The 26,340-nt window shown below is 36.9% G+C and overlaps 1 protein-coding gene across 1 annotated transcript in view; it reads left to right on the top strand.

Annotated features, from left to right (window-relative positions):
• LOC107649491 (endogenous retrovirus group K member 6 Env polyprotein-like) overlaps positions 1 to 26,115 on the top strand; it is a 43,076-nt gene extending 16,961 nt beyond the window's left edge. Inside the window, exon 2 of the mRNA XM_016423663.2 lies at positions 26,062 to 26,115. Within this exon, the coding sequence (XP_016279149.2) occupies positions 26,062 to 26,115 (54 nt within the window). The remainder of the gene's footprint in view (positions 1 to 26,061) is intronic.
• Positions 26,116 to 26,340: the final 225 nt, after the last annotated feature.

The following is a 26,340-nucleotide window of genomic DNA, read 5'->3' as shown; positions in this document are numbered from 1 at the left end:
TCTTGATTAGCAAATGAAACCACATAGGAACAAGTGTCAAAGCCACTCAAGTGGAAACTGTCTAAGCAGCTTCATTTCAAGAGGTGGCATTCTCACTCTCTTGGGGATGAGAACTATATGGGAATTATTTTACTGCTGACACTGTTACTACTACTACTACTAAATTACTTATAACCACTAACATTTGTATAATACTTCAAGGCTCACAAAATACTTACACTATCTCACTGAATCATTGCAACACAATTGTGAAGTAGGTGCCCTCATTATTACCCTCATTTTCACCTTCATTGCTACCTCTTCTCATTCTCCTCATTCTTCTCTCTGTCTATTACCCTTGCTCTCCCTTGACTTTTCTCACAATATTGACCTTATTCTTATCCATTTTCCTCATACACTAGCTTCTGTCCTTAAATCCTTGGCTGCCTTTCCTATCCCCACTAGTGTCTTCTCATACCAACCTTGGGTACCATTTGCCTTCTTCTTGAGATCTGATCACAAGTGGCTGAACACTTCAGGAAGAAGGCACAAAAGTATTTATGTTAGCCCATCTCAACTGGGCTTTCACTATTCTGCAGAAATCACTTTATTCTGCCCTAATTGTCTATCCACATGTTCTACAACACCTGTTTCAAACCTTCTCTCCTCTTCTCAGGTTTTTTCTCATCACCATATTCTCTTCTCACCTCCCACCAAAGAACCAGATTTACTTTACTGGGAAAACAGTGTAAGCTCTCTCATCTCTCCTATCTCATGTCTCAGTCTTTCAACACCAACCCATTTGCTCCCTCCTTAGTACTAGGTTCTAAGGAAATGGTGGTCATTCTTCCAAAAACTAGCTCCTCAATTTACACCCTTGATCCCATCCCTTCCCTTCTTCTCCAGTAGCTTCATCTTTCAATCATTACGTTTTTTTCTCATCTTCAATCTTCATCTACTAAATTCTTCCATGACACGTTCAGATATGATCAGTTCTTCCCCATACTTAAAAGACCTTCACTTGACTCTGCCATCCTTTTAAACTACCATTCTTATATATCTCCTCCCTTTCACAGCATAACTCCAAGAAAAATCCAAAGAAAGAATTGGAAGAGTAGAAATTCAGAAGAAAAACATATGAATGATCAGTGGTTCAATGGGTATATAATTGGGGATTTTTACTTTAAATTATCATTCTATTGCAAATGTTAATAATATGGATATAGGTTTTGAACAATGATACATGTAAAATCCAGTGGAATTACTCATTAGCTTAGGGAGCAGGGAGAGAAGAGGGGAGGAAAAGAACATGAATCATGTAACCATGGAAAAATATTCTTAATTAATTTTTTTAAAAAGAGAATATTAAAAATTTCAAGAAAATTATAGTTAATACATTTCCTCTCTTTCCTCCTATGCAAATTTTTGTATATGAAATTCTGAACTTCCATTTTTAATAGTTTTTAAAAATACAAATGCAACTTGATAAGACAACAATGAAACAAAACTATCTGTGCCCCTTTCTGAACTTTTTTCTCCTTTCTTTCAAATATTGTTTAATTCTTTGATGCTCTTTTATTTATTTCTTTTCTTTTCTGCACTACCCTTCAACTCCCCTTGGCCCCACATATACTCATTTCTTGCCTTCTGACTTCATCATTAAGCTAAAACCTCTCTCTTCAAAGTTATCAATGATCTAATAAAGATATTAAATGCCAAACCTAATATCATTTTTTCAGTCTTCATCCTTCTTTACTTTTCTGTCACCATTTCACAGTTGATTGCCTAGATACTCCCTCCTCTCATGATTGTTGTAATTTTACCTTCTCTCTTGGGTCTTCCCTTATCTGTCTGAGCTTCAATCCCCTTTGCAGGATCATTACCCATGTCATGCCTCTTAGTTCTGGGTATCCCACCCCCTTGCAAAGCATTGTTCTTATACTTTTCCCCCCTCTCCTTTCTCTATACCATCACTCTTCATCTTCACCTCAACCCCATGGGATCTATTATTTTTATAGAGGTGACTTTACATGTTTATATATCCAGAACTAATCTCTCACTTAAGCTAATGTTCACATCACTTGTTGGACTTGTTACCTACTCAATGTCCTATTGGTATACCATGCTCAATATGTCTAAAATTCAATTCATTATCTTCCTCCCTAATCTTCCCAAACTGCAAAATTATCTAATTTTGTTGAGAACATATCTTTCCAGATATACAATCTCACACAGCAACTGTTCTATTTCTTGCATCTGTCTCCAATCTCATAGCTACCACCCTAGTTTAGGCCTTCATCACCTCTCACATTGGCTATTGCAACAACTTCCTAACTGGACTCCCAGCTTCTAGTCTCTTTCCTCATTAATTCATCCTCCATGTAGCTGCCAGAGTAATATTCCTTAAGCATAAGTCTTACCAGGTGACTCCCTTTCTCAAGAACTCCCTATTGCCTCTATATTAAAATGAAAAATTCCTATTAGCATTTAAATCCCTTTGAATTTAGTTCTATTTTACCTCTCAGAATTTTTCACTTTATTCCCCTTCATACATTCTCTAGTCTAGCCAATATGGTCTGTTCTGCAAACTTAACTCAAATAAGGGAAAAAATGGTCAGGGAAAGGAGTTTTGCTGTACTCTGTCACCAAGATTGTGAGTAAGAATGTTGGACAATAGATTATCATGCTCTTCTACATGACAAAGGTAGTATTTATCTGCTTATTGATCTCAGAAGAAGAACAAGAAGTGAGACATCAGACAGAGGAGAATTATTAGATGCATTTACCATGGTAGATCAAATGGCAAGATGCCAACAGAGGGATATATCTGGTATTCTGATGAATTTATGGATGTTATATGAAGCATGGATGGTGGAATGAAAGGTAAGTGATTTGTCCAGAGTGACACAACAGGAATTTGTGAAAGACACGATTGGAACCCAGATCTACTTGACCCAACTATAGTATTATATGACTGAGCCTTGAATGACTTGAATTGGCAATAAATGAGTGAGAAGAGTATTCACTACACAAGATTAAGGATCATATGGTTCTTAAATTAGATGACACCAATCTGACTAACTATGAGGATGCTTCCTGGGGAATAATAAAGAATAAAATTGGGTTTGGGTGTGGAGCCATGTTGTCACAGAAGATACACGGACACACCTTATCTCTACAAAATTACCCTTCAAAATTATTATGTAATGTCTCAAAATGAATTCTGGAGCAGAATCCACACAAAACAATGAGGTAAAACAATTTTTAGCCCCCAAACAACTTAGAATGATGCTCACACAAAAAATCTAGTGCACAGGATTGTAAGTGGTGCTCAAGGCAGTATGCCAGAATTGTCCCACACCACAATAGGTCTTAGGGGCAGCTAAATCAGCAGCAAAGGCTGCTGGAACTCTCTGTCACAGATGGTAAGGGGGAAATAACTATTCAGATAGAGATTAGAGGGATTCCTTTTGGTGACTCTGGGTGCAAGACTCTTGTCACATTGGCACTAGTCAGATCCAGATCAAAGTCCTATGATGGGTCTTAGAGAGAGGAACATTAGCATGCACCAGTGCTTATGACTACAGGGGAGCAGGAGACCCTGGTCACAATTTCAAGGGAGGAAAGAGTGCTTGTGATTACTCACAGACCAGAGCACAGCCTGGTAGATATTAAACACCCTTCTCCTGACATCATGCCGTCTTGGAAAAAAAAAAAAACTTTATAGATCCCCAGAGTTAGCTCTGAAGGCAGCTACACTAAGATTGGAACAGTGTTCCCTTCACCACAGTTTAAGAGCCAAACTTTAAACAGTTTTTTTTAATTAAAATAAGAGAAAAAGACTGGAAATAAGTAAAAAAATGAAACTCAAAAGTAAAAGTTATCTTGGTGCTTGATGTATATGAATAATATAACATATTTATAAAAAAATTATAAATATATAAAAATAAAACACATACTCAGAAGAAAACAACAAAGTTAATACTACTGCATCAAAAACTTCCAACAAAATATGAATTTCTCACAAGCTGAAAAAGAATTAATAGAGGAGCTCAAAAAAAGATTTTAAAAATCAAAGATGTAGAAAAACATTGGGAAAAGAAATGAGAGTGATATAGGAAAATCACAAAAAGTCAATAACTTGGTAAAGGTAATACAAAAAATACTGAATGAATTAATGCTTAAAAAACAAAATAGATCAAATGGCTAAAAAAAAGAGATGAAAATGCACTGAAGAGAAGAATTCTTAAAATGCAGAATTGGCTATGTGGGAAAAGATATACAAAACTGCACTGAAGATAACTTCTTAAAAGGTAGAATTTGCCAAATGGAAAAAGAAGTAAAAAAGTGATTGAGGAAAAGAACTCTTTAAAAATTAGAATTGACCAAATGGAAAAGGAGGTACAAAAGTCCATTAAAGAAAATGATGTCTTAAAAATTATAATTGGGCAAGTGGAAATTAATGACTCCATTACACATCAAGAAACAATGAAAATCAAAAGAAGGAAAAAATAGAAGAAAATGTTAAATATATAATTGGGAAAACTGATCACAAAAACCAATCCAAACAATCAATTGGTTATAGAAATCTATTTTTATCATATAAGAAAGAAGGGAAGGAGATAAGAAAAGGGGATTGGGTTGATAGAAAAGAGCAAATTGGTGGTTGAGGTGGTCAGAAATTAAACAAAAGGAAATAAGACGGAGAGTAATACATGGTAATCATAATGGTAGAAAACATTTTTATAAGTCTCTCCACCAAAAGCCTGATTTCTCAAATACATAAAGAAATGAGTTATATGCATAAAAATACAAATCATTCCCCATCTGACAAATGATCAAAGGATATGAGGAGACAGTTCTCCGACAAAGTAATAAAGACTTTTTATAGTCTTGCAAAAAAAAATGCTATCACTATTAATTAGAGAAATGTGAGTTATCACCTCACACCTATCATATTGGCTATTATGACAGAAAAGGAAAAGGATAAAATTTGGAGGGGATGTAGGAAAACTGAGACATTAATGTACTGTTTAGAGAGTTGTGAACTGATTGAACCATTCTGGAGAGCAATTTGGACGTTTGACCCAGCACTACCATTATTAGGTTTGAATCCTAAAGAGATAAAAAAACAAACATTATATACAAGACTATTTAAAGTAGCTCTTTTTATGGGGGCAAAGAATTGGAAAGTCAGTGGATACCCATCAGCTGAGGAAAGGTTAAGTAAATTACCGTGTATCATTTCAATGGAATACTATTGTGCTATAGGAAATGATGAGCAGGAGGAAATCAGAAAAAAAAAAACATGAAAAGATTTACAGGTACTGAAACAGAGTGAAATAAGTAGAACCAAAAATAAAATTAAAAAAAACCTTTTACACAGTGACAGAAATACTGCACAACGAACAATTGTGACTAACAGCAATTTTCAGTAACACAATGATCCAAAACAATCCCAAAGGACTCATCATTTTTTTAAAAATGTCGTCTGCTTTCAGAGAAAGAACTGATGGAGTCTGAATCCAAACCAAAACAAACTTTTTTCACTTTCTTAATCTTTTTGTTCAATTTTCCTTCCACAAAAGGATTAATATGAGAAATGTTTTGTATTATTTTACATGTAAAATCTATATGAAATTACTTACTCTCTCAAAAGGGAGTATAAAGGAAGGAAGAGAGAGGGAATTCAATGCTTGATATTCTTTTTTAAATGTTGGGAATTGTTTTTCTATGAAATTGGGGGAAATAAATTTAAATTAAAAAAAAAGAAAGGAAATTGGATAAGCAGGGTGAATCTATATTACAGAGGGACTTGAAAATTAGTGTAGCACCCCTACTGGAACAATCTCCCAACTTGGCATTCCCATTGCAATATGTGAATTCATTAATCCCAAGGATGGTTGTATACTACTTCCCCCAGGGTTCTAGAAATTACCCTAAGGGGCTGGGAATTTCAAGTATTTCAAGTATGAGCCCTTACTGGTGTGCTCTCCATGAAAAATCTATCAGTTTACTCCAGTAGTTTTCTTTTAAAGAGATTTATTGAGAAAGTATAACAACAACAGTTGACTTGAAACATTCCTTCGCAACTTCCATCTTGTTTCCCTTTTATACATGAGGTCTCAAAGAGGGGTCTCAAACTCAAAGTACAGTGCTAGTGAGTCATACATGTGGGCAAGGAATGCCTCCTGATTCCTGCCCCTGCAAGTCCTTTTTTACCCTTAATGTAGTCCTCATGGAATTCACATCTCTTTTGCCTCAAAGGGCATCTCTTTTGAAATAGGTCAGTCTCCTGCTGGATAAATATAGATTTCTGTTAGCTGCTATCACCCTTGTGGACTCTTCTATAGATTTAAATCACTCATCAGACCTCTGATAGGACTGAATCTCCCGGGTGTTCAAGATACTCTCCTCCTGAGAATTCTCATTCACCTAAGATGAAAAAAGAATAAACCCAAAGAGATAAGAGACAGCCATTGCTAGACGTGAAACAGGGATGACACCTCTCTCCACCTGACTCTTGGGACCAGTGCAAAGCAGTCTTGACTCCTTAAAACCACAAAAGAAAAAGAGGGAAATACAAGTAGGTCAAACCTTTGCATTAACAATTACTTCTTCTTTAATTTGCCATCTTGGTTCCACCTTCTCCATTAACTCTTTTTATTTTAAACTTTTACATTCTGTGTTAGAATTAATAATATCAGGGCAGAAAAGCAATTGGGATTAATTGACTTGCTCAGGATCACATAACTAGGAAGTTTCCAAAGTCATACTTGAACTCAGGACCTCCTGTCTCTAGTCCTGGCTCTCTATCCACTGAGCTATTCAGCTGCCCATTCATTAACTTTTCATCAAAGCATCTTCAAAATAGAAAGCGATACAAAAATAATTATAAGATAAGATTCTGCCAATAACCCCAGAGCATGCTCTTTCATCAATTTGCCTAGTGTCTGTTGGGGAGGACAGGCACAAACTGAAGTACTTTTGTAAATGACGCCCATGTACAGGGAATATTTATCTTAATGTCAACTTGGAACTCTGGAACTGAAGACCTTGATGACATTATTGTATTCTCTTTTTGTAACCCTCATCTTCTCTTAGTATTGATTCTAAAAAGAGCAATAAGGGCTAGGCAATTGGGGTTAAGTGACTTGCCCAGGATCACACAGACAGAAAGTTTCTGAAACCAGATTTGAACCTCCCAATCTCAGACCCTGTGCTACCTACCTACCTGCCCTTGGGTTTGGGCCCCTGGTTTTAAATGGTTCACTAGTTGTGAAGGGGCCCTTGCTTTAGGGATAAGAAGCCAGAGAGGACAGGAGAAGTCAGATGAGAAGACCCCAGTAGCCACCAGAAGAAAGAAATGGATCAGAGGAATGGAAGCAGAGTAAAGCTTCAGGCTCAGGCAACTCTGAGAGCTTGACTGAAGCTAGAGAGGCTCATTCACTGTTCTGGGAGATGTTTGGATGAGAGGAAAGCTCCGTAGCTCCTAGAAACTCATTGAAGAAGACAGAATCCTGCTGTGTGAAGAGTTGGCTGGCTTGTTGTATTGCCCTTCAGTGCCTTCTCCAGCTCAGGAAAAAAAGAAGCTTGATTACATTGTCCCTTATAAAGCTCTCTGGCTTGAGAGGGAGAAACTCCTCAGAGACCAAAGAGCAGATCTAAGTAGCCGTGCCATTCTCCAGCTTAAGGAAATTGCTTGTCACTAAAATGTCTTAAAGCTCCTTTAGTGCCCAGTCAAGGGAACAGATCTGGAAAGCAGCAGATGCCAGGCATAGGGCTGCTGTTCCACTGAAAGAATGCAATGTCCCTGTTTCCTCATCCCCAAATTTCCAGAGAAGCAGCTTTTTCCCATAGTAGAGTAGTGAGGGTGGTTAGGTAGTGAAGTGGAATGGAGTACCACACTTGGAGTCAGTAAGATTCCTCTTCAGGGGGTTCAAATCTGGCCTCTGATACTTACTGAATGACCCTGGACAAGTCACTTAATCCTATTTGCCTGTTTCCACATCTGCAAGGTGAGGTAGAAAAGGAAATGGCAAACCACTCCAGTATTTTTGCTAAGAAAATTCCAAATGGAGTCTTGAAGAGATTAACACTACTGAAAAACAACTGAAGAACAATAGAGTAGTGAGGGCAGTGGGGTAATGAGACCACCTACTTTCAAGCCTATGATCAAGACCTTCATCATGCGCATTTCCTTACTCATGTATCTCACTGCTGGGTTTCTGTAAATGTATGTTCTCTCTCCTCTTCCCACCCTCAGACCCAGTGTGCATAGGTGGGAGGATATGACTCAAGTTTATCAGTGAATTATTGTTATTTTTTGTTCATTTTTCGGTTCTGCCCAATTCTGTGACTCCATTTGAGATTTTCTTGACAAAGTTACTGCAATGTTTGCCATTTCCTTCTCTAGATCATTTTACAGTTGAGGAAACTGAGGCAAACAGGATTAAGTGGCTTGTCCAGGGTCATATAGCTAGTAAGTGTCTGAGGTCATATTTGAACTCACATAGATGAATCTTCCTGACTCCAGGCTCTGTACTCTATCCTCTGTACTGTCATACTGCCCTTAAATTTTCATTACAGTTTCATTTCTACTTTTAGCTTTGAATGAGTAAATTTTATGTTATAATTACATCTGCTTTTGTCTTCTCATTTAGTAAATATTTCCTGTTTGAACCAATGATGTCAACATGACTCATTTAATGTTATCAAGAAACATACCAGAGAAGGCTTTGGAATACAGTGGGAAGTTGTAGGTGTCTATCCCCTGGTGCCAGGGTTATTACCATAGGATTCTGCACGTGAGTCATATCTATATGGCCCTGGCTAGGGCCAGCTTCCCCTTTAGAAATCATCCATCCAAACTTGCCAGCATCAGTACAGGTTGGGACTATATTCCACCCAAAGGGCAAGGAATGAGTATAGCTGGTAAATCAAACAATAATGATCATTAACATTTATTTATATTTTTAGCCACTAGCCATTGTGCTAAGCAATTTACAATTATTATCTCATTTCATCCTCACAATAACCCTGGGAGGAAAATGCTAAATATTATCCCCCCCCCCTTTTTTTTTACAGATGAAGGAACTGAAGCTGAGAGATGCTAAATGACTTGTCTGGGTCACCCAGCTGATATATATCTAAGGCTGGATTTGAATTCAGATTTTCCTGGCTACCAATCCCCTGCACCACCTAGCTGCAGATGCCCTATTCAAGCTATAATATGTTTGTCTAATAATTACAAAAGAGTGATGAGGCTCAAGGCTTCCTAGCTACCAATCTAACTTAATTCTCCATCAATCATGTGCAGATTTGATGCTGGAAATTAAGACTAGAATGTTTTCTTAATATTTCTTAAATACTCAAGTCCTAATTTGCCTTCCTCTATAGAGTCCTCTCAGCAAAAATTATCAAAATTTGAAAGAGCAGCCCCCCCCCCAACAAATATGGGCGCATGCACACACACATATTCAGCTATCTGGCCCAGTGGATAGAGGGCTGGACTTGGAGTCAGGAGGACCTGCCTTAGCTGCCTGACTCTGGGAAGCTAATTAGCCTCTCTGTCAACAAGTCTTATTAAGTGTTATCAGCTAGATATTGTGGTGAGCACTAGAGATACAAAGGGAAAAAAAGGCAAAAGATAGTCCCTGCTCTCAAAGAGCTCCCAGTCAAATGGGGAGACAACAGGAAAACTACGTAAAAATAAGATGTATACAGAATAAATTGGAGATAATTATTAGAGGCAACGTGCTGGCAATAAATGGGCAACTGGGTGGAATAGTGGAGAGAGTGCTGGGTCTGGAGTCAAGAAGACTCATCTTCCTGAGTTCCAGTTTAGTTAACTGTGTGACCCTGGATAAATCATTTAACCCTGTTGGCCTCAATTCTTCATCTGAACATTGAAATGGCAAACCACCCCAGTATCTCTGCCAAGAAAAACCCAAAATGGGGTCACAAAGAGTTGAACATAACTAAAAAATGTTTGAAAACTAGCATTGAAGAGGTTTTCTAGAAAGATTTCTTGCAGAAGATGGGCTTTTATCTAGGGTTTGAAGGGATCTAGGGAAGCCAAAAGATGGAGACAAGAAGGGAGAGCACTATGGGTATGGGAAACAACTAGTGAAAAGCATGGTGTTGGGAAATAGTATGTCGTGTTTGAGGCACAGCAAGTGATCCAATGTCAGTGGATCCCAGAAGGTCTGCAGGGAAATAAGGTGGAAAAAAAAACTTGTAAAATTAGGAAGAGGCCAAGGTGTGAAGGGCTTTGAGTAATTAGTGGAGAATTTCATGTTTCATCCTTGAGGTGATAATCACTGTAGTTTGCTTCCTTGACTATAAAATGGGGAAAATTATAGTACTTATGTCATAGGATTATTGTGAAGATTAAGTTAAATATGCAAAGCCCTTCAAATATTTAAAAATATAAATTCTAGTTATTATTGTTATTGTTGTCTTTATTATTATTCTTTAATTTAATTAGCACAACTTATATGGTAAGTATGAAGGAGTCTATTAAAGTCCATCTTTCTAGTGTAACAATAAGGAGTTATATTACCTGTCAAAGTAATAAACCATGGCAGCCAACATTGATCATACTCAAACTCTTCCCCACTTTATAGGGCCATTGCTCCCACTCCCATATCCCTTTTAACCAATGGCATCATTGGCTCCATTCTAAAACTTGCAAGAATTATTATCCCCATTTGAGAGATTAGGAAAAAAAGTTTCAGAGAGATTCAGTGACTTTTTTCCCAAGATTATACAAGTGTGTCATAGGTAGGATTTGAGATTTAGTCTTCTTGACCCCAGACCTACCACTCTATCCACTCTATGGGTGTCTCTCAACAACATTCCACAAATGATCAAAATTCTTTGGTAATACATATTGATGCCCACAGATATAAACAGAGGATTTGTCTACACTATAATCACACTAGTTTGTGCTCCTTTTCTCTCTCTAAAAGAACAAGTTCCTTGTCATTTATAAAATTACCCTGGGATTTACCAATTAACATTGAATATGGCAACTTCATGAAGTAGATGCGGAGAAGTAAATTATGAGGTCAGAATAGGGAAAGGGGATAGCTGATGCCTACCTACATGCCTAGAGTATTTAAAAAAAGAGGGAAAGTAATGAAGAAAAGAATTGATAGGCATTATCTTCTCTGTGTTACTTTTATCTCACCATTTAATCAAAGCCTATAAATAACTGGAGTATTTACCCTCTTATAAGCACTTCGAAATTTTCATTAGAGTTGGTTTACAAGAAAAAAAATTTTAAACAACATTATCTCTAACTGGATGATGAAATCCACTTGACATTACATATAAGTTGATGGATGGTTTTGTTAGCAGCAAGCATGGGAGAAGGAGCTCAGCTCCTCCTATGAACTAGATATATAAATTACAGGGTGTTAGCAGTGAATGAAATGTCAGAAAGCCTCAGCACTACAGTAAAGCATGAAGGAGTCTATGAAAGTCCATCTTCCTAGTGTAGCAATAAGGAGTTATATTACCTGTCAAAGTAATAAACCCTGGCAGCCAACATCGATCATTCTCAAACTCTCCCTGCATTATAGGGCCATTGCTCCCACTCCCATATCCCTTTTACCCAATGGCATCATTGGCCCCATTCTAAAGCTTGCCCACCATGGGATATCATAGCTCCTGCCCTAGATTATACCCAATTAGGTGGCATCACCCTATTGTTGTCACAGCCCTCAAGGCTTGTTCTCCCCATATTTTGGAACCAATCCTTCTTTACCCCATAGGTTTTCCTAGATGACTTTCTGCCTCTTCCAAGTACAGGGTTAAGTTTCAGCAAGGTAACCTTGTGTTAGATCTCCTCTTCATCAGGCCAGAAGCAGAGGTCAAAAGGAACATTTGAAACCAATGGAAATGATGCTAATCCTATCAAAAGCCATTTCTTTCCCTAAAACTATCTCTGTCTCTTCAAGGAAGTTTTCAATAGATATGCATATCCAAATGCTTATTAAATGCCCGAGTAACTGTTTGACCCCAGTGGGCAGAAACAGGAACAATAAGTAGAAGAAGAAAACAGGCAAATAAAATTCTTTTTTTTTCAAACTCTTACATCTTACATATTGGAATCAATACTATGTATTGATTCCAAGGCAGAAGATCCATAAGGGCTACGCAATGGGGGTTAAGTGACTTGCCCAGGGTCACACAGCTAGGAAGTGTCTGAGGCCAGATTTGAACCTAGGACCACCCATTTCTAGGTCTGACTCTCAAACCATTGAGCTACCCAGCTGCCCTCAATCTATTAACTTAACCCTCCTAACCTTTTGAGTTATCCAGAAATATAATGGGCTGCCTCAAGAAGTAGCAAAGGCTCTTTGATGCAGCCATAACACTACTGAGCCTGTACCCCAAAGAGATAATAAGGAAAAAGACTTGTACAAGAATATTCGTAGCTGTGCTCTTTGTGGTGGCAAAAAATCTTTGCATTACTGCCAGTAGAGAAGTCCATTACATTCGATTGTGCCACAGTGTATCAGTCTCTGTGTATAAGGTTCTCCTGGTTCTAGAACTTGCCCTTTTAAGGCCAACAGGGGCATGGTTGGTGCTTCAGTCAGCCAACGACTAGCTACCCTATAATTTAATCAAGTTGATTGAGAACCTTGCCCAAAGAAAAAGAGCAAAGATGAACTTATATACCCCTTTTCATAATTTATTTGTGATGAGGGACAAATTTTATGATGAGGCAAATGGGCTACCTCGAAATTTCAGAAGGGTGAACATTCATATTTCATTGTCTCTTTCACTGGTCCCCAGCTGTGAAACATCAGGTCCACAATACTCCTGAGTAAAGCAAGCACTGAATTAAAATGTAATTGGAAAATATTTAACAAAATAAATTCAAATACAACTCAACGTACATAATGTAATATTTTAAAATTTAGTCAATATGCAGCCCACAGGGAGCCTTACATGCAGATTAGTGGGCTTTGTTTCGATTTGAATCTAACACCACAGGACTTATATCCCACAATTTTAACCTATGAGTTGAGAAAACTCAATTGATCCAAGAGTCTCTGAGACTCAATGTCTCTTTAAAAAAACTCCTCATTTTTTCCATGCCTTCAGCTGAACTGCTCAGCATCTGGACTTTTCCTGCCTCTTTCTCCCAAAGACTCTCAAAAGAGGGTAGAAACTGAAATGGCAGGATTTGTTCAACCAAAGCAGGTAGCTTAGAAGGTGTTTGAGCTCATAAAATTAACTTTGCAATGATATGACCACAGCTAAGCAATGAAAACTATACTCAAGAAAGGTAAACTACAAAGAAATTGTTTCTTTTTTCTTTTTTGGTTCAAATTTTCTGTGGGTAAAAATCTTTAATAAAACACATGGACATAGGATTCTAGGTTTATAGTTGGAAGGGATCTACTTCTGAGTTCATCTAGCCCCAGCCCGTCTTATTTTAGAGATGAAGAAGCTAAGACCTAGAAAGGGCAAAGGTCTTGCCCAAAGTCACGTGGAAAGTAAATGGGAGAGAAAGGAAATAAAATTGAAGTCCTTTGATGCCAAATTCACCTCTTCATAAGCTTTACCATGCTGCCTTGAAACTGCTTTGATCAATTGGATGAAGAATTAAAAGCTTGTCTCAGTTGGGAACAATAACTAAAAAACTAAGTGTGAACATTGTATATATTGAAGTGATGTTTAAATTATGGTCTTCTTTGGGCAACAGAATAGAAAATAACAGGTCTGGTTTGAGTTAGAATGGAGGCTTTAAACAAAGTATGGAAGTAGTTCAATGGAGTAGAGTATGTTATGGTGGTGGGAGAGGGTTGGTTGTTAACAGAAATTAATTACTCCAGTTGCAAGCAAATCTAGAGATCACAAATTTGGGTAAGCCATATCCCCCATCCAAACACAAGTGTAGGCAATGACTTTTACCTGAACCTCAGAAAATTCTCATAATATCCCTTAAAGCTGAAGAAACCTCTGAGAGACCCCAGAAGATGGAGGATTTACAATACTCATCTGAAATACTGCCTGACCAATATTGAAATGTTATAAATGGAGGGAAAAATCAGATTATTCAACAGACTATTTGCCAGGATCATGAAGAATCCCCAAGCAAGCCATGTCTTCAAGTGCTCATTATATTTATTCTGGAGACCCATATGATACAGATCAGAAACTTTAGGCTCTCCAGAAAAGATTATGGAAAGGAATGAGTCTATTGAGGATTTTTTTTTAATCTTTGCTCACAAGTCATCCCCAAATTGATAGCAAAAGATACGAACAGTTTTTAGATGAAGAAATCAAAGCCATATATAGGTATTTGAAAAAATTGCTCTAAATAACTATTTATTATAGAAATGCAAATCAAAATAATTCTGAGATATCCTACATCTTTCAGGCAAAAATGATAAAAAAGCAAAATGACAAATGTTGGAGTGGATGTGGGAAAATGGGGATACTAATACACTGTTTGGTGGTATTGAAAACTGATCCAAACATTTTGGAGAGCAATTTGGAATTATGCTTAGAATTATAAAACTACATATATACTTAGACCCAGAAATACCATTATGAGGTCTGTTTTCAAAGGAGATCAGGTAAAAAAGGAAAAGAACCCATATATTCCAAGATATTTATAGCAATTTTCTTTGTAGTGGCAAAGAACTAAAAATTGAGGAAATGTTCATCAATTGGAGAATGACTGAACAGACTGTGGTATCTTGTTGTGATGAAATATTAAAGCATTATAAGAAATGATGAGCATTTTATTTTTTAAAACTCGGAAGGATCTACATGAAGTAACAAAGAGTGAATCAAGTGTATTATATATAGAAATAGAACTAATATTTGAATATATACCTGCAGAGAATGAATTAAAAAATAGAAACAAGAAAGACAATATATATACACCTATTTTTTTTTGTTGAACACAGGAAGTTGATGGGAATGCAATACCTATAAATAAATTATGTTAAATAAAAATTGAAAATATATATTCATATACATGAATGTATATATGTATATATATATATGCCACCCAATAAAATTTCTTGATCTCATTGAATTAGTCAAGGTTGTGCATTATTATGTAAGTATAAGTAGTCTTTCTCAAACCCTGCTAACTCATTCAGAAGTTGAGAATGTCACAGTCACCTATACAGGTGTAGAATCTAGAATAGCTTATGGAATAGGCTACATACCATTTTATAAAAAGGGCTTTAACAACACATTCCAACTTCCAACATGCAGTGGTGACCCTGGTAGCACTAACCAACTATGACTGGCTAACTGAAGCTCTTTCTTTGTAAATAAGATTTGTAAAGGCTTTTTAAAATATTTCTATGTCAATGTGTATATATATTATAATCCGCACAATTCACAGATGTACAGGAAGGGAAAAATCTGACCCACCTATTCCCAGTCCCCACTTTCCAGGCTCAGAATGCCATTACAAGCTGATGAGGTTTTAACACCTCAGGATTTAATCAGAGTAAGAATGAGTTAATTCTTTAACAAGTTATTAACACTTTAGGAAGTGCTAAGCCCTTTATTGAATTAGAAAGGTAGTTTCCCATTAGCTGACAGAAAATGGACCTGTCCTAGGTAGCCCCTAAAAATTAGTATATTTGAGAGTTGGACAACCTGGACCAGTTAAAGAAAGAACCAGCAGTTGTAGAAAAAGTGAGCCATATCTCACCTCTCTTTCTTTCATCAGCCATGGCATCTAGCAATTCTGTTGATTGCCCAGAAGACATACCATTGAACAGAGTTAGTTTGAAAGAATATAAAGCATAGTTGAAGGAATACACAAACACATACACACACGCACACAAAGATACATACACATACACTTTCAGGGCAGATATGGATATCAGAAGCCATCATACGAGATAGTTACAAAGAATGTGAACTCTGCTAGCCAAGAAGAGAGAGCAATTCTACTTGACAGAATTAGCCCTGATAACAGAGGAGAAGATAATACTAGAAGAGGAGCAGATCTGGGGCTGGAGTGGGAATGGGGGGGGGGGGGTGAAGCCTAGTGAGTTACCCAAATGCACAAGAGGGAAACCCTTGTAAGAGAAAGGACATCACAGCTCTGCTAGTTCCACAGTTGGGAACTGAAGTAGCCACATATGTTCCCAATTGTACTTCAAATTCTTGCCCACAATTCCAACAGAAATGTATATTTTTGTGATACGGTATTCCCTAGGATTGTGGGGGGCAATGTTTTATATCTCCTGTTCTTGTTATGCCCTCTTAGAAAGTGCTTTTATTAAAAGCTAATTATTACTAGTTACTGTTTAATGGGCAGCCCGCCACTAGGAGCTTATGAGTTCTACCATTAGAATGGGCAGCTACCCCATAACCTGAGCTAATGAGCCACCCTCCTGGATAGCCACCCTGTGAAAATTTGAGAAATTCCCAAGATGGGGTGCTGCAAGCAGTTATTTCTGGAATAGATATTCTGTTAAAGGAGATATAACATGCTCTGGGGGTGGATATTTATCAATTCGAGAGACCTTAAAGTGGATTGGGAAGAATGATCAAGGGCAGATTTTTGATTGGCTGAGAGACGAAGATGCTTCCATTCTATATAGACAAGTCAGAATCAGTTTCCAAAGAGACTATCACTTCAAAAGTGTATGTTCAATGACAGGCTCAATGGTTGGTCGTGAGTCAATTTTCTGAACATGGTAGGACCCCGAACTTCTGATTGATGAGATTTCACTATTTCAAACCCAACCCAAGCATGAAGCCTAATTCTTGCCTGAGCTTTAACTACAACCCAATATTCCAGCTCCTACTTTGGGCTCCTGATTTGTGAAATTCTATTATTTTGAACCTGATCCAGACCCTCTACACTTCATGCCATGTTGCTTTGGTGCATACCCCGCCCACTCCCTGACTAAGTTTCCAAATATGGGTCGGGAAACAGTAATCAAGTCAACAGTAGAAGTTTTAGATAGGACATGTCAATCAATTGTCCTATTACTCCACTCACCATCCCTTTGCTTCTTGATGAAAATACCCTTCCCTGTTCACCACTTCCCTATGTGTGCTGTCTTTCCTATGAGAATGTCAGCTTCTTGAAGGCAAGGGCTATCTTACTTTTTGTATTTGTCTTCCCAGGGCTTAGCACAGTCCCTGGCACAAAATAAGTACCTATTAAATAGTTATTAATTCATCTTTCATTTTTTGAAAGTTCATTCATATCAGTTGAAGTTATTTCAAAATATTCTTTGCTAAATCAGATCAAGAGGCATATTAAGCCTTTGAGTCAGACAGTATATGTGTAAAGATTCAAACAAACACCTTCGAAAATAATTTTTCAATATTTGTCAAGGAGCTTTGCCAGTTGAGCAAGCATGGCTCCAAAGAAGACACGAGGATATACCTCTTTCCAATCTTCACAGAGCTGGGAAACTATGAGAATGGAACCCTATATATTATGTTGGATGTGGTTGATGTTTTAGTTAGTTTGCTGAACTAATTTTTTTTTCTTTTTCATTTTAAACCCTTACCTTCCATCTTAGAATCAATACTGTGTTATGGTCCCAAGGCAGAAGAGCAGTAAGGGCTAGTCAATGGGGTTGAAGTGACTTGCTAAGCATCATATACCTAGGAAGTGTATGAGGCCATATTTGAACCTCCTGTCTCTAGACCTAGCCCCTTCCTTTTTCTTTTATTCTTTGTTGTAAGGGATGGGCCTCTGGTCAAGAGAAAAGAAGGATATGCTGGGAAATAAAGAGAAAATTAAAAGACATCAATAAAATTTTCTGATAGAAACTTTTTAAAAGTCATATTGAATTACCATTTGCTTGAGAAGGTAGAGATAACTGAGCATCTCAATTGTACATAGAGAGCCAGACCTACAGGTCCTGGGTTCAGATATGACCTCAGACACTTCCTAGTTGTGTAACCATGGGCAAGCCATTTAACCCAATTGCCTAGTCCTTACCACTCTTCTGCCTTAGAACCAATATTTAGTATCAATTCTATGACCGAAGATAAAGTGTTTTTTAAATTATTTTTTAAAATAAACATATATTGACATTTAAAATGAGGCATTACTGTAGAGCTTATAACACATTCCAATATATTAATATATTTAAGGTCTTTTAGGTACTTAAACCTTTCTTACCCTTGGGTGATACGTGAGCAGCCTATAGAGTCTACTTCTACACATCCTTTAAAGGTTTGTAAAACTATAGTGAAAGTCTCAAAAGCAAAATCAATAATCCTGTCTATACAAAAGGTGACCACATGAGGGTGTCTAAGATAAAGGGGAAATTTGGACCAGGATACGAGCAGACTTTAACAAGTGAGATTTTTATAGTACCAGATGTGATGACTAGGGGGTAACTGCCTGTTTATAAGTTGACAAGCTATGATAGGGAACAGATCATAGACACTTTTTAAACAAAGGAATTACAGAAAATAAATCCAGGTAAAGACACTATTTACAGAATAGAAAAAAAAATTCTCCAGATCAGGGGTCAGGGTAGAACAAAAATATTTTCTTGGATAGAAAGAGGGGAGGGACCTGAAAATTTAATAGCTGGATCTCCAGGGTTTGTAGGAACAGGGTCAGTCTGTTTTTAAATGTTATCTGTGTACAGATGTATCTATATGTAAATCTATAGGAAGAAATCCTCCCTAAGTAATTCACTATTCCACTCACCATAGTGACTTTTGATCCCTCCTTACATTCCCTATGGCTCCCCATCTCTCACTCTCTCACCTGAAGACCTTACCTTGTACCTCACTGAAAGATCAAAACCATTCACCAAGAGCTCCTTCTTCACTCATCCTCTCCATGTCCCATCACTAAGATGTCTTCCCCTATTATCTCCTTCACCATAAAAAGGTGACCCTTCTTGCCAAGGCAAACACCTCTACATGTATCTATGCCTATTCCATCCTATTTCAGCAGATTACCTCCTCTATCAGACTCACTCACTAATCTTCAATGGCGCTCCTATTGGTTGCTTCTCTTATGCCAACAAGCATTACCTATGTATGTCTCTTCCATTAAAAAACAAACAAACCCTCTTCTACTTTAATCATCCTTGCTATCATCCTATATCTCTTCTCCTTTTAATAACTAAACTCCTTAGGAAAATCCTGCTATAATCAGTGCCCCTGCTTCATCAATTCTTACTCTTTCCTAAATTCTTTCCAATATGACTTTATCATTCAACTGAAACTACTCTCTCTGAAATTATCAATAATCTTTTAATGGACAAATCTAATGGCCTTTTCTCAGTCATCCTTCTTGATCTATATTAGTAACTACTAATTAATTATGCTATTAATCACCCTCTTCAGCTTGATGCTCTCTCTAGGTACTTATTTTTGTAATTTTTTTCTTTACTCTCCCTCCATTTTTTCTCTTATTTACCTGATCACTATTTCTCAGTCTCCTTTGGTGAATCCAGGTCATGCTTACTAACCATAGATATTTGCTAAGTCTTTCTTCTCCTCTCCTCTCCTCTTTTGCCTTCTCTCTTCTCCTCCTCTCCTTTCCTCTCCTTTCCCCTCTTCTTTCCTCTGAACTATACTATCTATACTATACATATATACTATACTAACTATACTATCTCTCTTAGTGATTTCATCAGTTCCCGTGAGTTCAATTACTATCTCTATAGAATGATTCATGAATCTATATATCCAGACCTTCTCTCTCTCTCTCTCTCTCTCTCTCTCTCTCTCTCTCTCTCTCTCTCTCTCTCTCTCTCTCTCTCTCTCTCTCTCTCTCTCTCTCTCTCTCTCTCTCTCTCTCTCTCTCTCTCTCTCTCTCTCTCTCTCTCTCTCTCTCTTTCTCTACCTCCAATTCCATATCACCAACTGATTCTTGGACATATTGAACTAGTTGCTTTATGAGCATCTCAATCTCAACTGATCTACAACAGAATTCATTATCTTTCAACCCAAATCTATCTTTTCCAGATTTTCTATTGCTGTTGAGAGAGCCATCATTCTCCCCAACACCTGGGACACAATCCCAGTGTCATCCTTAATTCTTCCCACCTCATTCACTCCACATATCCAATCTGTTGTCAGATCTTATTATTTCAATCTTTATATCATCTCTTATCAGAAACAGCTATGTGGAAAATGGGATAGTCTGAGTTCAAATTCAGCCTTGGACACTTACTAGGTATGTAATGCAGGCAAGTCACTTAACCTCTATCTATCTCCATTTCCTCATCTATAAAATGGGGATAATAATAGTACCTACCTTCCAGTTATTGTGAAAAGTCCTTAGTATCATATCTGGTACTTAGTAGGCACTAATAGACACTTTTTATAGTTTATAATGTTTATTTATGGCCTATAGTACTTATTATAAAAAAATTATGAATTAATATTCTCCATTCCTTCTTTTCTTCCTTTCTCTTACTCTATACTTCCTTTTCTCCATTGATGTACCCACCCACCAAGTCCAGTTCCTCATTGCCCATCACCTAAGCTATTACGATACTCTTCTCATTAAAGTCCCTTCCTCTAGTCTCTTTTCATTTCAATTTACCATTAATTTAGCTACCAAAATAATTTCACCAAAGCAGAGGTCTGACCATGACACCTTTCCACTATTCCTTCTCCAGTGGCTCTCTAGTACCACCAGGACCAAGTATAAAATCTTCCCTATTTTTAAAACCCTTCAGAATCTAGCCCCTTCCTAACTGTCCAGTCTTATTACAACTTAACTGTTCTCTATTCTTCAATCCAATAAGACTAATTTTCTTGCTATTTCTTACACTACATCTCTTAATTTCATACCTTTTCATTGGCAGCCCCCTCTGTGTGGAGTGTTTTCCCTCCTTACCTCCATCTCTTCTTTTCCCTAACTTCCTTCAAGACTCAAATCAATATCCTACCCTTTCCAGCAGGTCTTTCCTGGTGTTCTCCCAACCCTCACTGCTGATACCTTCCCTCTGAGTTTACTTTCTATTTTCACTGTATTTATCTTGTATGTACAACTTTTTTCACGTTACATTCCCTATTGAATATGAGCTTCTTGAGACCAAATGCCGTGTGTTTGTCTCTCTACATATATTCCTAAAACTTAGCAAAGTACCCAGTATATAATAAGGCATGAACAAATGTTTGTTGATCAACTGACTGCAAAGTTCATCAAATACTTTGCACCAGCTAAACTTTTTAAAAGAAAGATACAGAAGAATATAATTTGATATAAGAAAAATTTAGAGTCTCAGATGGCGTTATATCTTACAATATAAGCACCTTTCTCTTTTTATTATTCAATTTTATTTTATTTTCAACTTCAGATTCTCTCTCCCCAGCATTCCCTCCCCCACCTCCTGAGAAGGATAGAAATACAAAGCCTATTACAAATATGAAATCATACAAAAAAATCTGTATTAACCATGAGTAAGCTCCTTTAGAGTAGAGGTTGTGACATATTCTGGAATTCTATTTCCAGCACCTAGCATAATGGCTGGCACATGGTAGGTGCTTAATAAATGTTTGCTTAATTGAGTAACCTTTTTTTTTAAATAGTGATGGCTTGTGTCCACTGATGCTTTAACGAATTTGTCATGACTTTTTGGAATGTGCTTTAGCAAGTGACTACTCAAACTTGCATTGAAGAAAGTGCTTAATGTTCAAGTCTCCCTATTAGCCATCCTATCCAAATATACCCTCCTCTGGACCAGAATTTTACATAATTGGCAGAGATGAGGATTGTTTAGATTTGAATAAAATCCAACTTAAACAAGCTATATCCTCATGAAGATGATACAGATTTAGATAGAGGAACAAATGTGTCACTGAACAATTATTCTGTTACCTTTGTTTTCAACTAACTGACCCTGAGTGACTGTCTCATCAACAAAAGCATAATTGCCTTCCTTACTTGGTTTTCAATAAATTAACACTGACTACTGTAATGACACACTCATTACAGTTTTTGCCTGGGCTGGGAAGGGTGTCTTACTAAGACATACCAGGATATCATGAAGTAATAAAAATGGAGGGAAATAATGATGCTTTTTCAAATCAAGAATATCTGAAAGAAGATAACAAGAGCAGACACACCTGTCTTTTACAAAAAAGTTTGGAATGAATATGGAAATCAAGCTAGAAAGTAACAAGAATGTCATCAATCTGATGGCCATTAAAGCAACCCAGGAGTCTAAGTGGTAAATCCTTTAGCACTAGACAAAGGCTTTCTTAAGAAAAACAAAGGTCTCCAGTATCTGAATGTACAAATTTCTGGAAAAAACAGTATGGAATGGATAGCAGTGTTTCTCCATTACCGCAAGAGGAAACTATCTTGAGAGGGATATATGCACTGGGAAAAATAAATGAGAGGACACAGAATACAGAACTTGTTTGGGAGCTGGGCAGGTAAGAGAGAGGATGAAACAGAGCTGGAAAGAGGAACTAGAGGTGAGAGAGGAGGTTATAGTAGCTAGTATGGATGGCGTTGACAGCAACTGGACTTCAACATGTCACTGCATTCACTCTTTATGGACAGATGGGATAAGTGAGGCAAGAGTGAAAGATATATCTGATCTTTCCATTAGAAAGAACTCATACTAGTGAAGGATGTTTTTACTTACCCCTTCTCAACATTATTCTACTTGAAAAGAATATATTAAAGCTAAAAGTTATCTTTTCTCAAAAGCTTGATTAGTTCATTTGAATGCCTGATAAAGAAGTCACTGACCACAAATATTTTGGTTTGTAGGTTTCATTATTTATGAATGGGGATTTACAAAGTAAAAAGGGGCAATAATAATAAGATAGATAGCAAAAAAGAGGAGGGTTTGAACACTTTTTTATGAAATCATTAGGACTCTGCTCCTGAACTAAACAAGAAAGATATTACTATTATAATAATATTATTATAATATTATTGGTATTTATAGCCTTTATAACATTTTATATAAATGTCTCAAAATGGGATATAAGTTGTATGTAGATATGTATGTAGATATTTACCCTTTGAATGAAAAGTTGAGCCTATTGACATTGCTGTTTGCTAGGCAATTACTGAGTCACAAAAAACAACATTTCTATTTCTTTCTCTGTCCTGGACTCATGCACAAAGAGGTCTATAGGGGTGGAGCTAAGAGCAGTGACTAGATAGTAGGCTCTAACTGTAAGAGAAAGGGCATGGTTGGGTAAATCTGATGATATTGACATTCCAAGGGTATGGGCCATCAAAAAGGGAATAGCCTTTAGGCATCTGACTAAATTCTCATCTGTCTTTATTAAGAATTTGAACAGTACTAGTATATATTTGGAGCAAAAATAAGCCTTGCTTATATCCAATTCTAGGTATCCTGTGGACTGGATATTGATGAAAGCACTCAGCATCCTAAAAGACAACCAGGTCTATAATCAGGATAATATTTCCCCCCACAGTTTCCTAAGAAAGGAGTTCTAAAGTTTACTAATAATGATGTCTTTAGTGGGAATGATGTTTCTGAAAATTCTATTCAACTTCAAATGTTATGTAATTAATTTTGTGGCTTGGTATGTGGGTAGTCAACAAGCTCCCATCAAGTCCTTGCATTTGATTTTGAGGCCAGAAACTATTTGAGAGACTATATAATCTTGTATAGACGTCTGGGAAGCACATGAATGATTGTGACTTCCTAGTGAACCATGTAGAATCCCGCCAATGTTATATTCTTCTCCCTTCCTATTTGTGTCCTGTACAAAAATGTTTGAGCTTGAAGACAGAGACACATTTTGTCAAAGCCCTGACTTAATACTGCTACGATGATTACATTGGGAGCATTTGGTGATGTAGAGATTAACCTGAGACAGAGCATGCACAAGACCATGGACATGCAATACCTTCCAACCTTTTTATTGAACCGATGCTACATACAAAGACAGTTCTTGTATTTTCCCCAAAGGGCCATCTCCATCTCCTGGATATGGGCATTTTCCCTGGCTATAACCCTCATGCACATAATCTTCTCCCTTCTCATCTCTTTCCTTGGCTTCCTTCAAGTCCCAGCTAAGATCCCACTTTCTACAGGAAGCTATTTTCAATTCCACTTAGTCCTTTTGCTTTTGCTTTTACCCCTAGTGCTTAGCACAGTGCCTGGGACATAGTAAGCATTTATTTCTTATTGACTGAATGACTTACATCTGCCTAGAAGACAGTTATTCCAGAGATTATTGGGGATAATGATCAAAACCTTTCTAATACCAAACCTAGAAAGCAGTGGCAGACCATTTACTTAGTTGAAAACAGAAAGAGGGAATTTTTTGACATCTATGAACACTCACTAGAAAACCTATTTTTTTCTTAAATCTCTCATAACCTTCTTGAGAAAAATTCTAAAAACACTGTATTTCAGAATAGACAGAATGCTTGTCTTGTTACCTGTAATTAGCATTATGTTTTCCCTGCACCACTACGTTTAGAAAGCTATTCTTTAACACAATTGTAAACCTATATCCTGAAGAGGCTCATCAAAATGATAAAATGGATTTCAAGAATTGTATAGAATTGTATATGTGCTAGGCTAATAGGTCAGCAATTTAAAACCCTTTATAGACTCATCTTGTCATGAACCTCATTTGTAGGAATAATAAAGTATTTCCAACAACTAGAAATTAATTATCTTGGCATATTTTTTCACTCTAGCAAAAATCTAAAATCATCTTATTTCTCTCCTAAAACCCACACTACCAATAGCCAAATCATGAGCTTTATGGGAAGAAAAGACAAGATCTATAAGTGATCGCCAATATTTTCTCTTGAATTTTGTTCAGAGGTTAGGTGTAATCACCATCCACCTTCTCTTCAGGGATACCGGGAAGGACACTTAGTAATGATGATTTACAACCACTGTCACATTTGAGTGACATGACTTTCAGACAGCCTGTGTAGCCTGTGTAGTTTTATCCTGTGAGTATGGTTCCCAAGACTGAAAAAAAAATGGTATACAGCTTTACTAGTATCCTCATAAAAACTGGCCAATCTTTATCAATCTATGCAGGAAGGTAAGCCAAGTAGACCATGTTTGAAGCCTAAACAGCAATCACCTATGTACCAATGGCTTTTAATACATACTAAGCATGACAATGGATTTTGGACTGTCATAATTTGGTCAAGAGCAATTCTGGGGTTTTTTTACATAGTAGTGGATGACATTATTCAAAATTTCCTGGGCAACAGTGTCCCATTCCAGGGCATTTTTTACCATGGGTGGTTTTGGTGATGCCAGCTACACAGATAGAAATAGTCTTAAAAATTCATTTTCTTATTCCCCTTTATAAATATGAAACATACAAGTTTAGGGTCTTATCTTTTCATCATCATAAAATTCTAATCATAGTATTGCATCTTCAATATCAACATCTATTTGGCAACCATGTTTTCTTTACCAGTAATAGATTTATTCCTAAATTGTTCCATCCAGAGAGAGGCACTAGGTACAGTCTCACTGAATATTTCATCAGTGTTTGACCAAAAATTAATAACCAGAAGGACTGCTAAACTTAGCAGAAGTCTCAGAGAACCACCTCATTTTTCAATGAATCTTTTAAGAGTTATATACTTATTACTCAATCTTTTGATAAGCTTGAGCCAGTTTTGAAAAACATTTCTGTAGCAGTGATGGTTGGCTATCCCCCTTCAGCATCTTGAAATCAATGGCAGACTGTAACTCTTCAGAATCACTGGCAGTGTGGCTTTATTCTGTTAAGGGTGGGATTACAGCAAGAGTTCCATTTTCATCATATTCACTGGGACATATTTACTGAAATGCTGACTCTTGTGAGAACAATGCCATAGATCTAGCTCTTGGACTTTGAGAGGCTGACTTGATGTTCCCTGGGAACTTACACAGCTGGCCAGTACGATGCAAATGTAGCAGTTCCAAACAGTATTCCTTGAGTGCGGATGAATTTAAATATACCAATATAGAGTTTCTTTGAGGCCTTTTGGAAACTTTCCAGGTTGAATATGTTTGTAGAACCATATGTAGAACCAGTCTTTATTTGTCACTTGTCATGGGGATTTAAAGAAAAATCATGTATCTGGTACACAGATTAAGGTTGAAATTCCTTTTACTCTGGCAGAATAGAGATGATGATGATGATGATGATGATGATGATGATGATGAAGCTAGCTAGATGATAAATTAAAGGCAAATGGACAGATAGATTGATGATCAATAGAAAGAAAGATATGCTAAAAATTCCTTTTATACTGGCAAAGATATGATAATGATGATGATAGATAAGAAAATAGATAGATGGATAGATAGAGAGAATAGATAGAAAGAGAGATAGATGATGGATAGATATTCCACATGAGAGACAGTATATATACAAGATAAGTTAATAATACACAAACCA

This window comes from Monodelphis domestica, chromosome 7, assembly GCF_027887165.1.
Source record: "Monodelphis domestica isolate mMonDom1 chromosome 7, mMonDom1.pri, whole genome shotgun sequence".
NCBI lineage: Eukaryota > Metazoa > Chordata > Mammalia > Didelphimorphia > Didelphidae > Monodelphis > Monodelphis domestica.
This window is presented reverse-complemented; position numbering and strand designations above follow the sequence as displayed.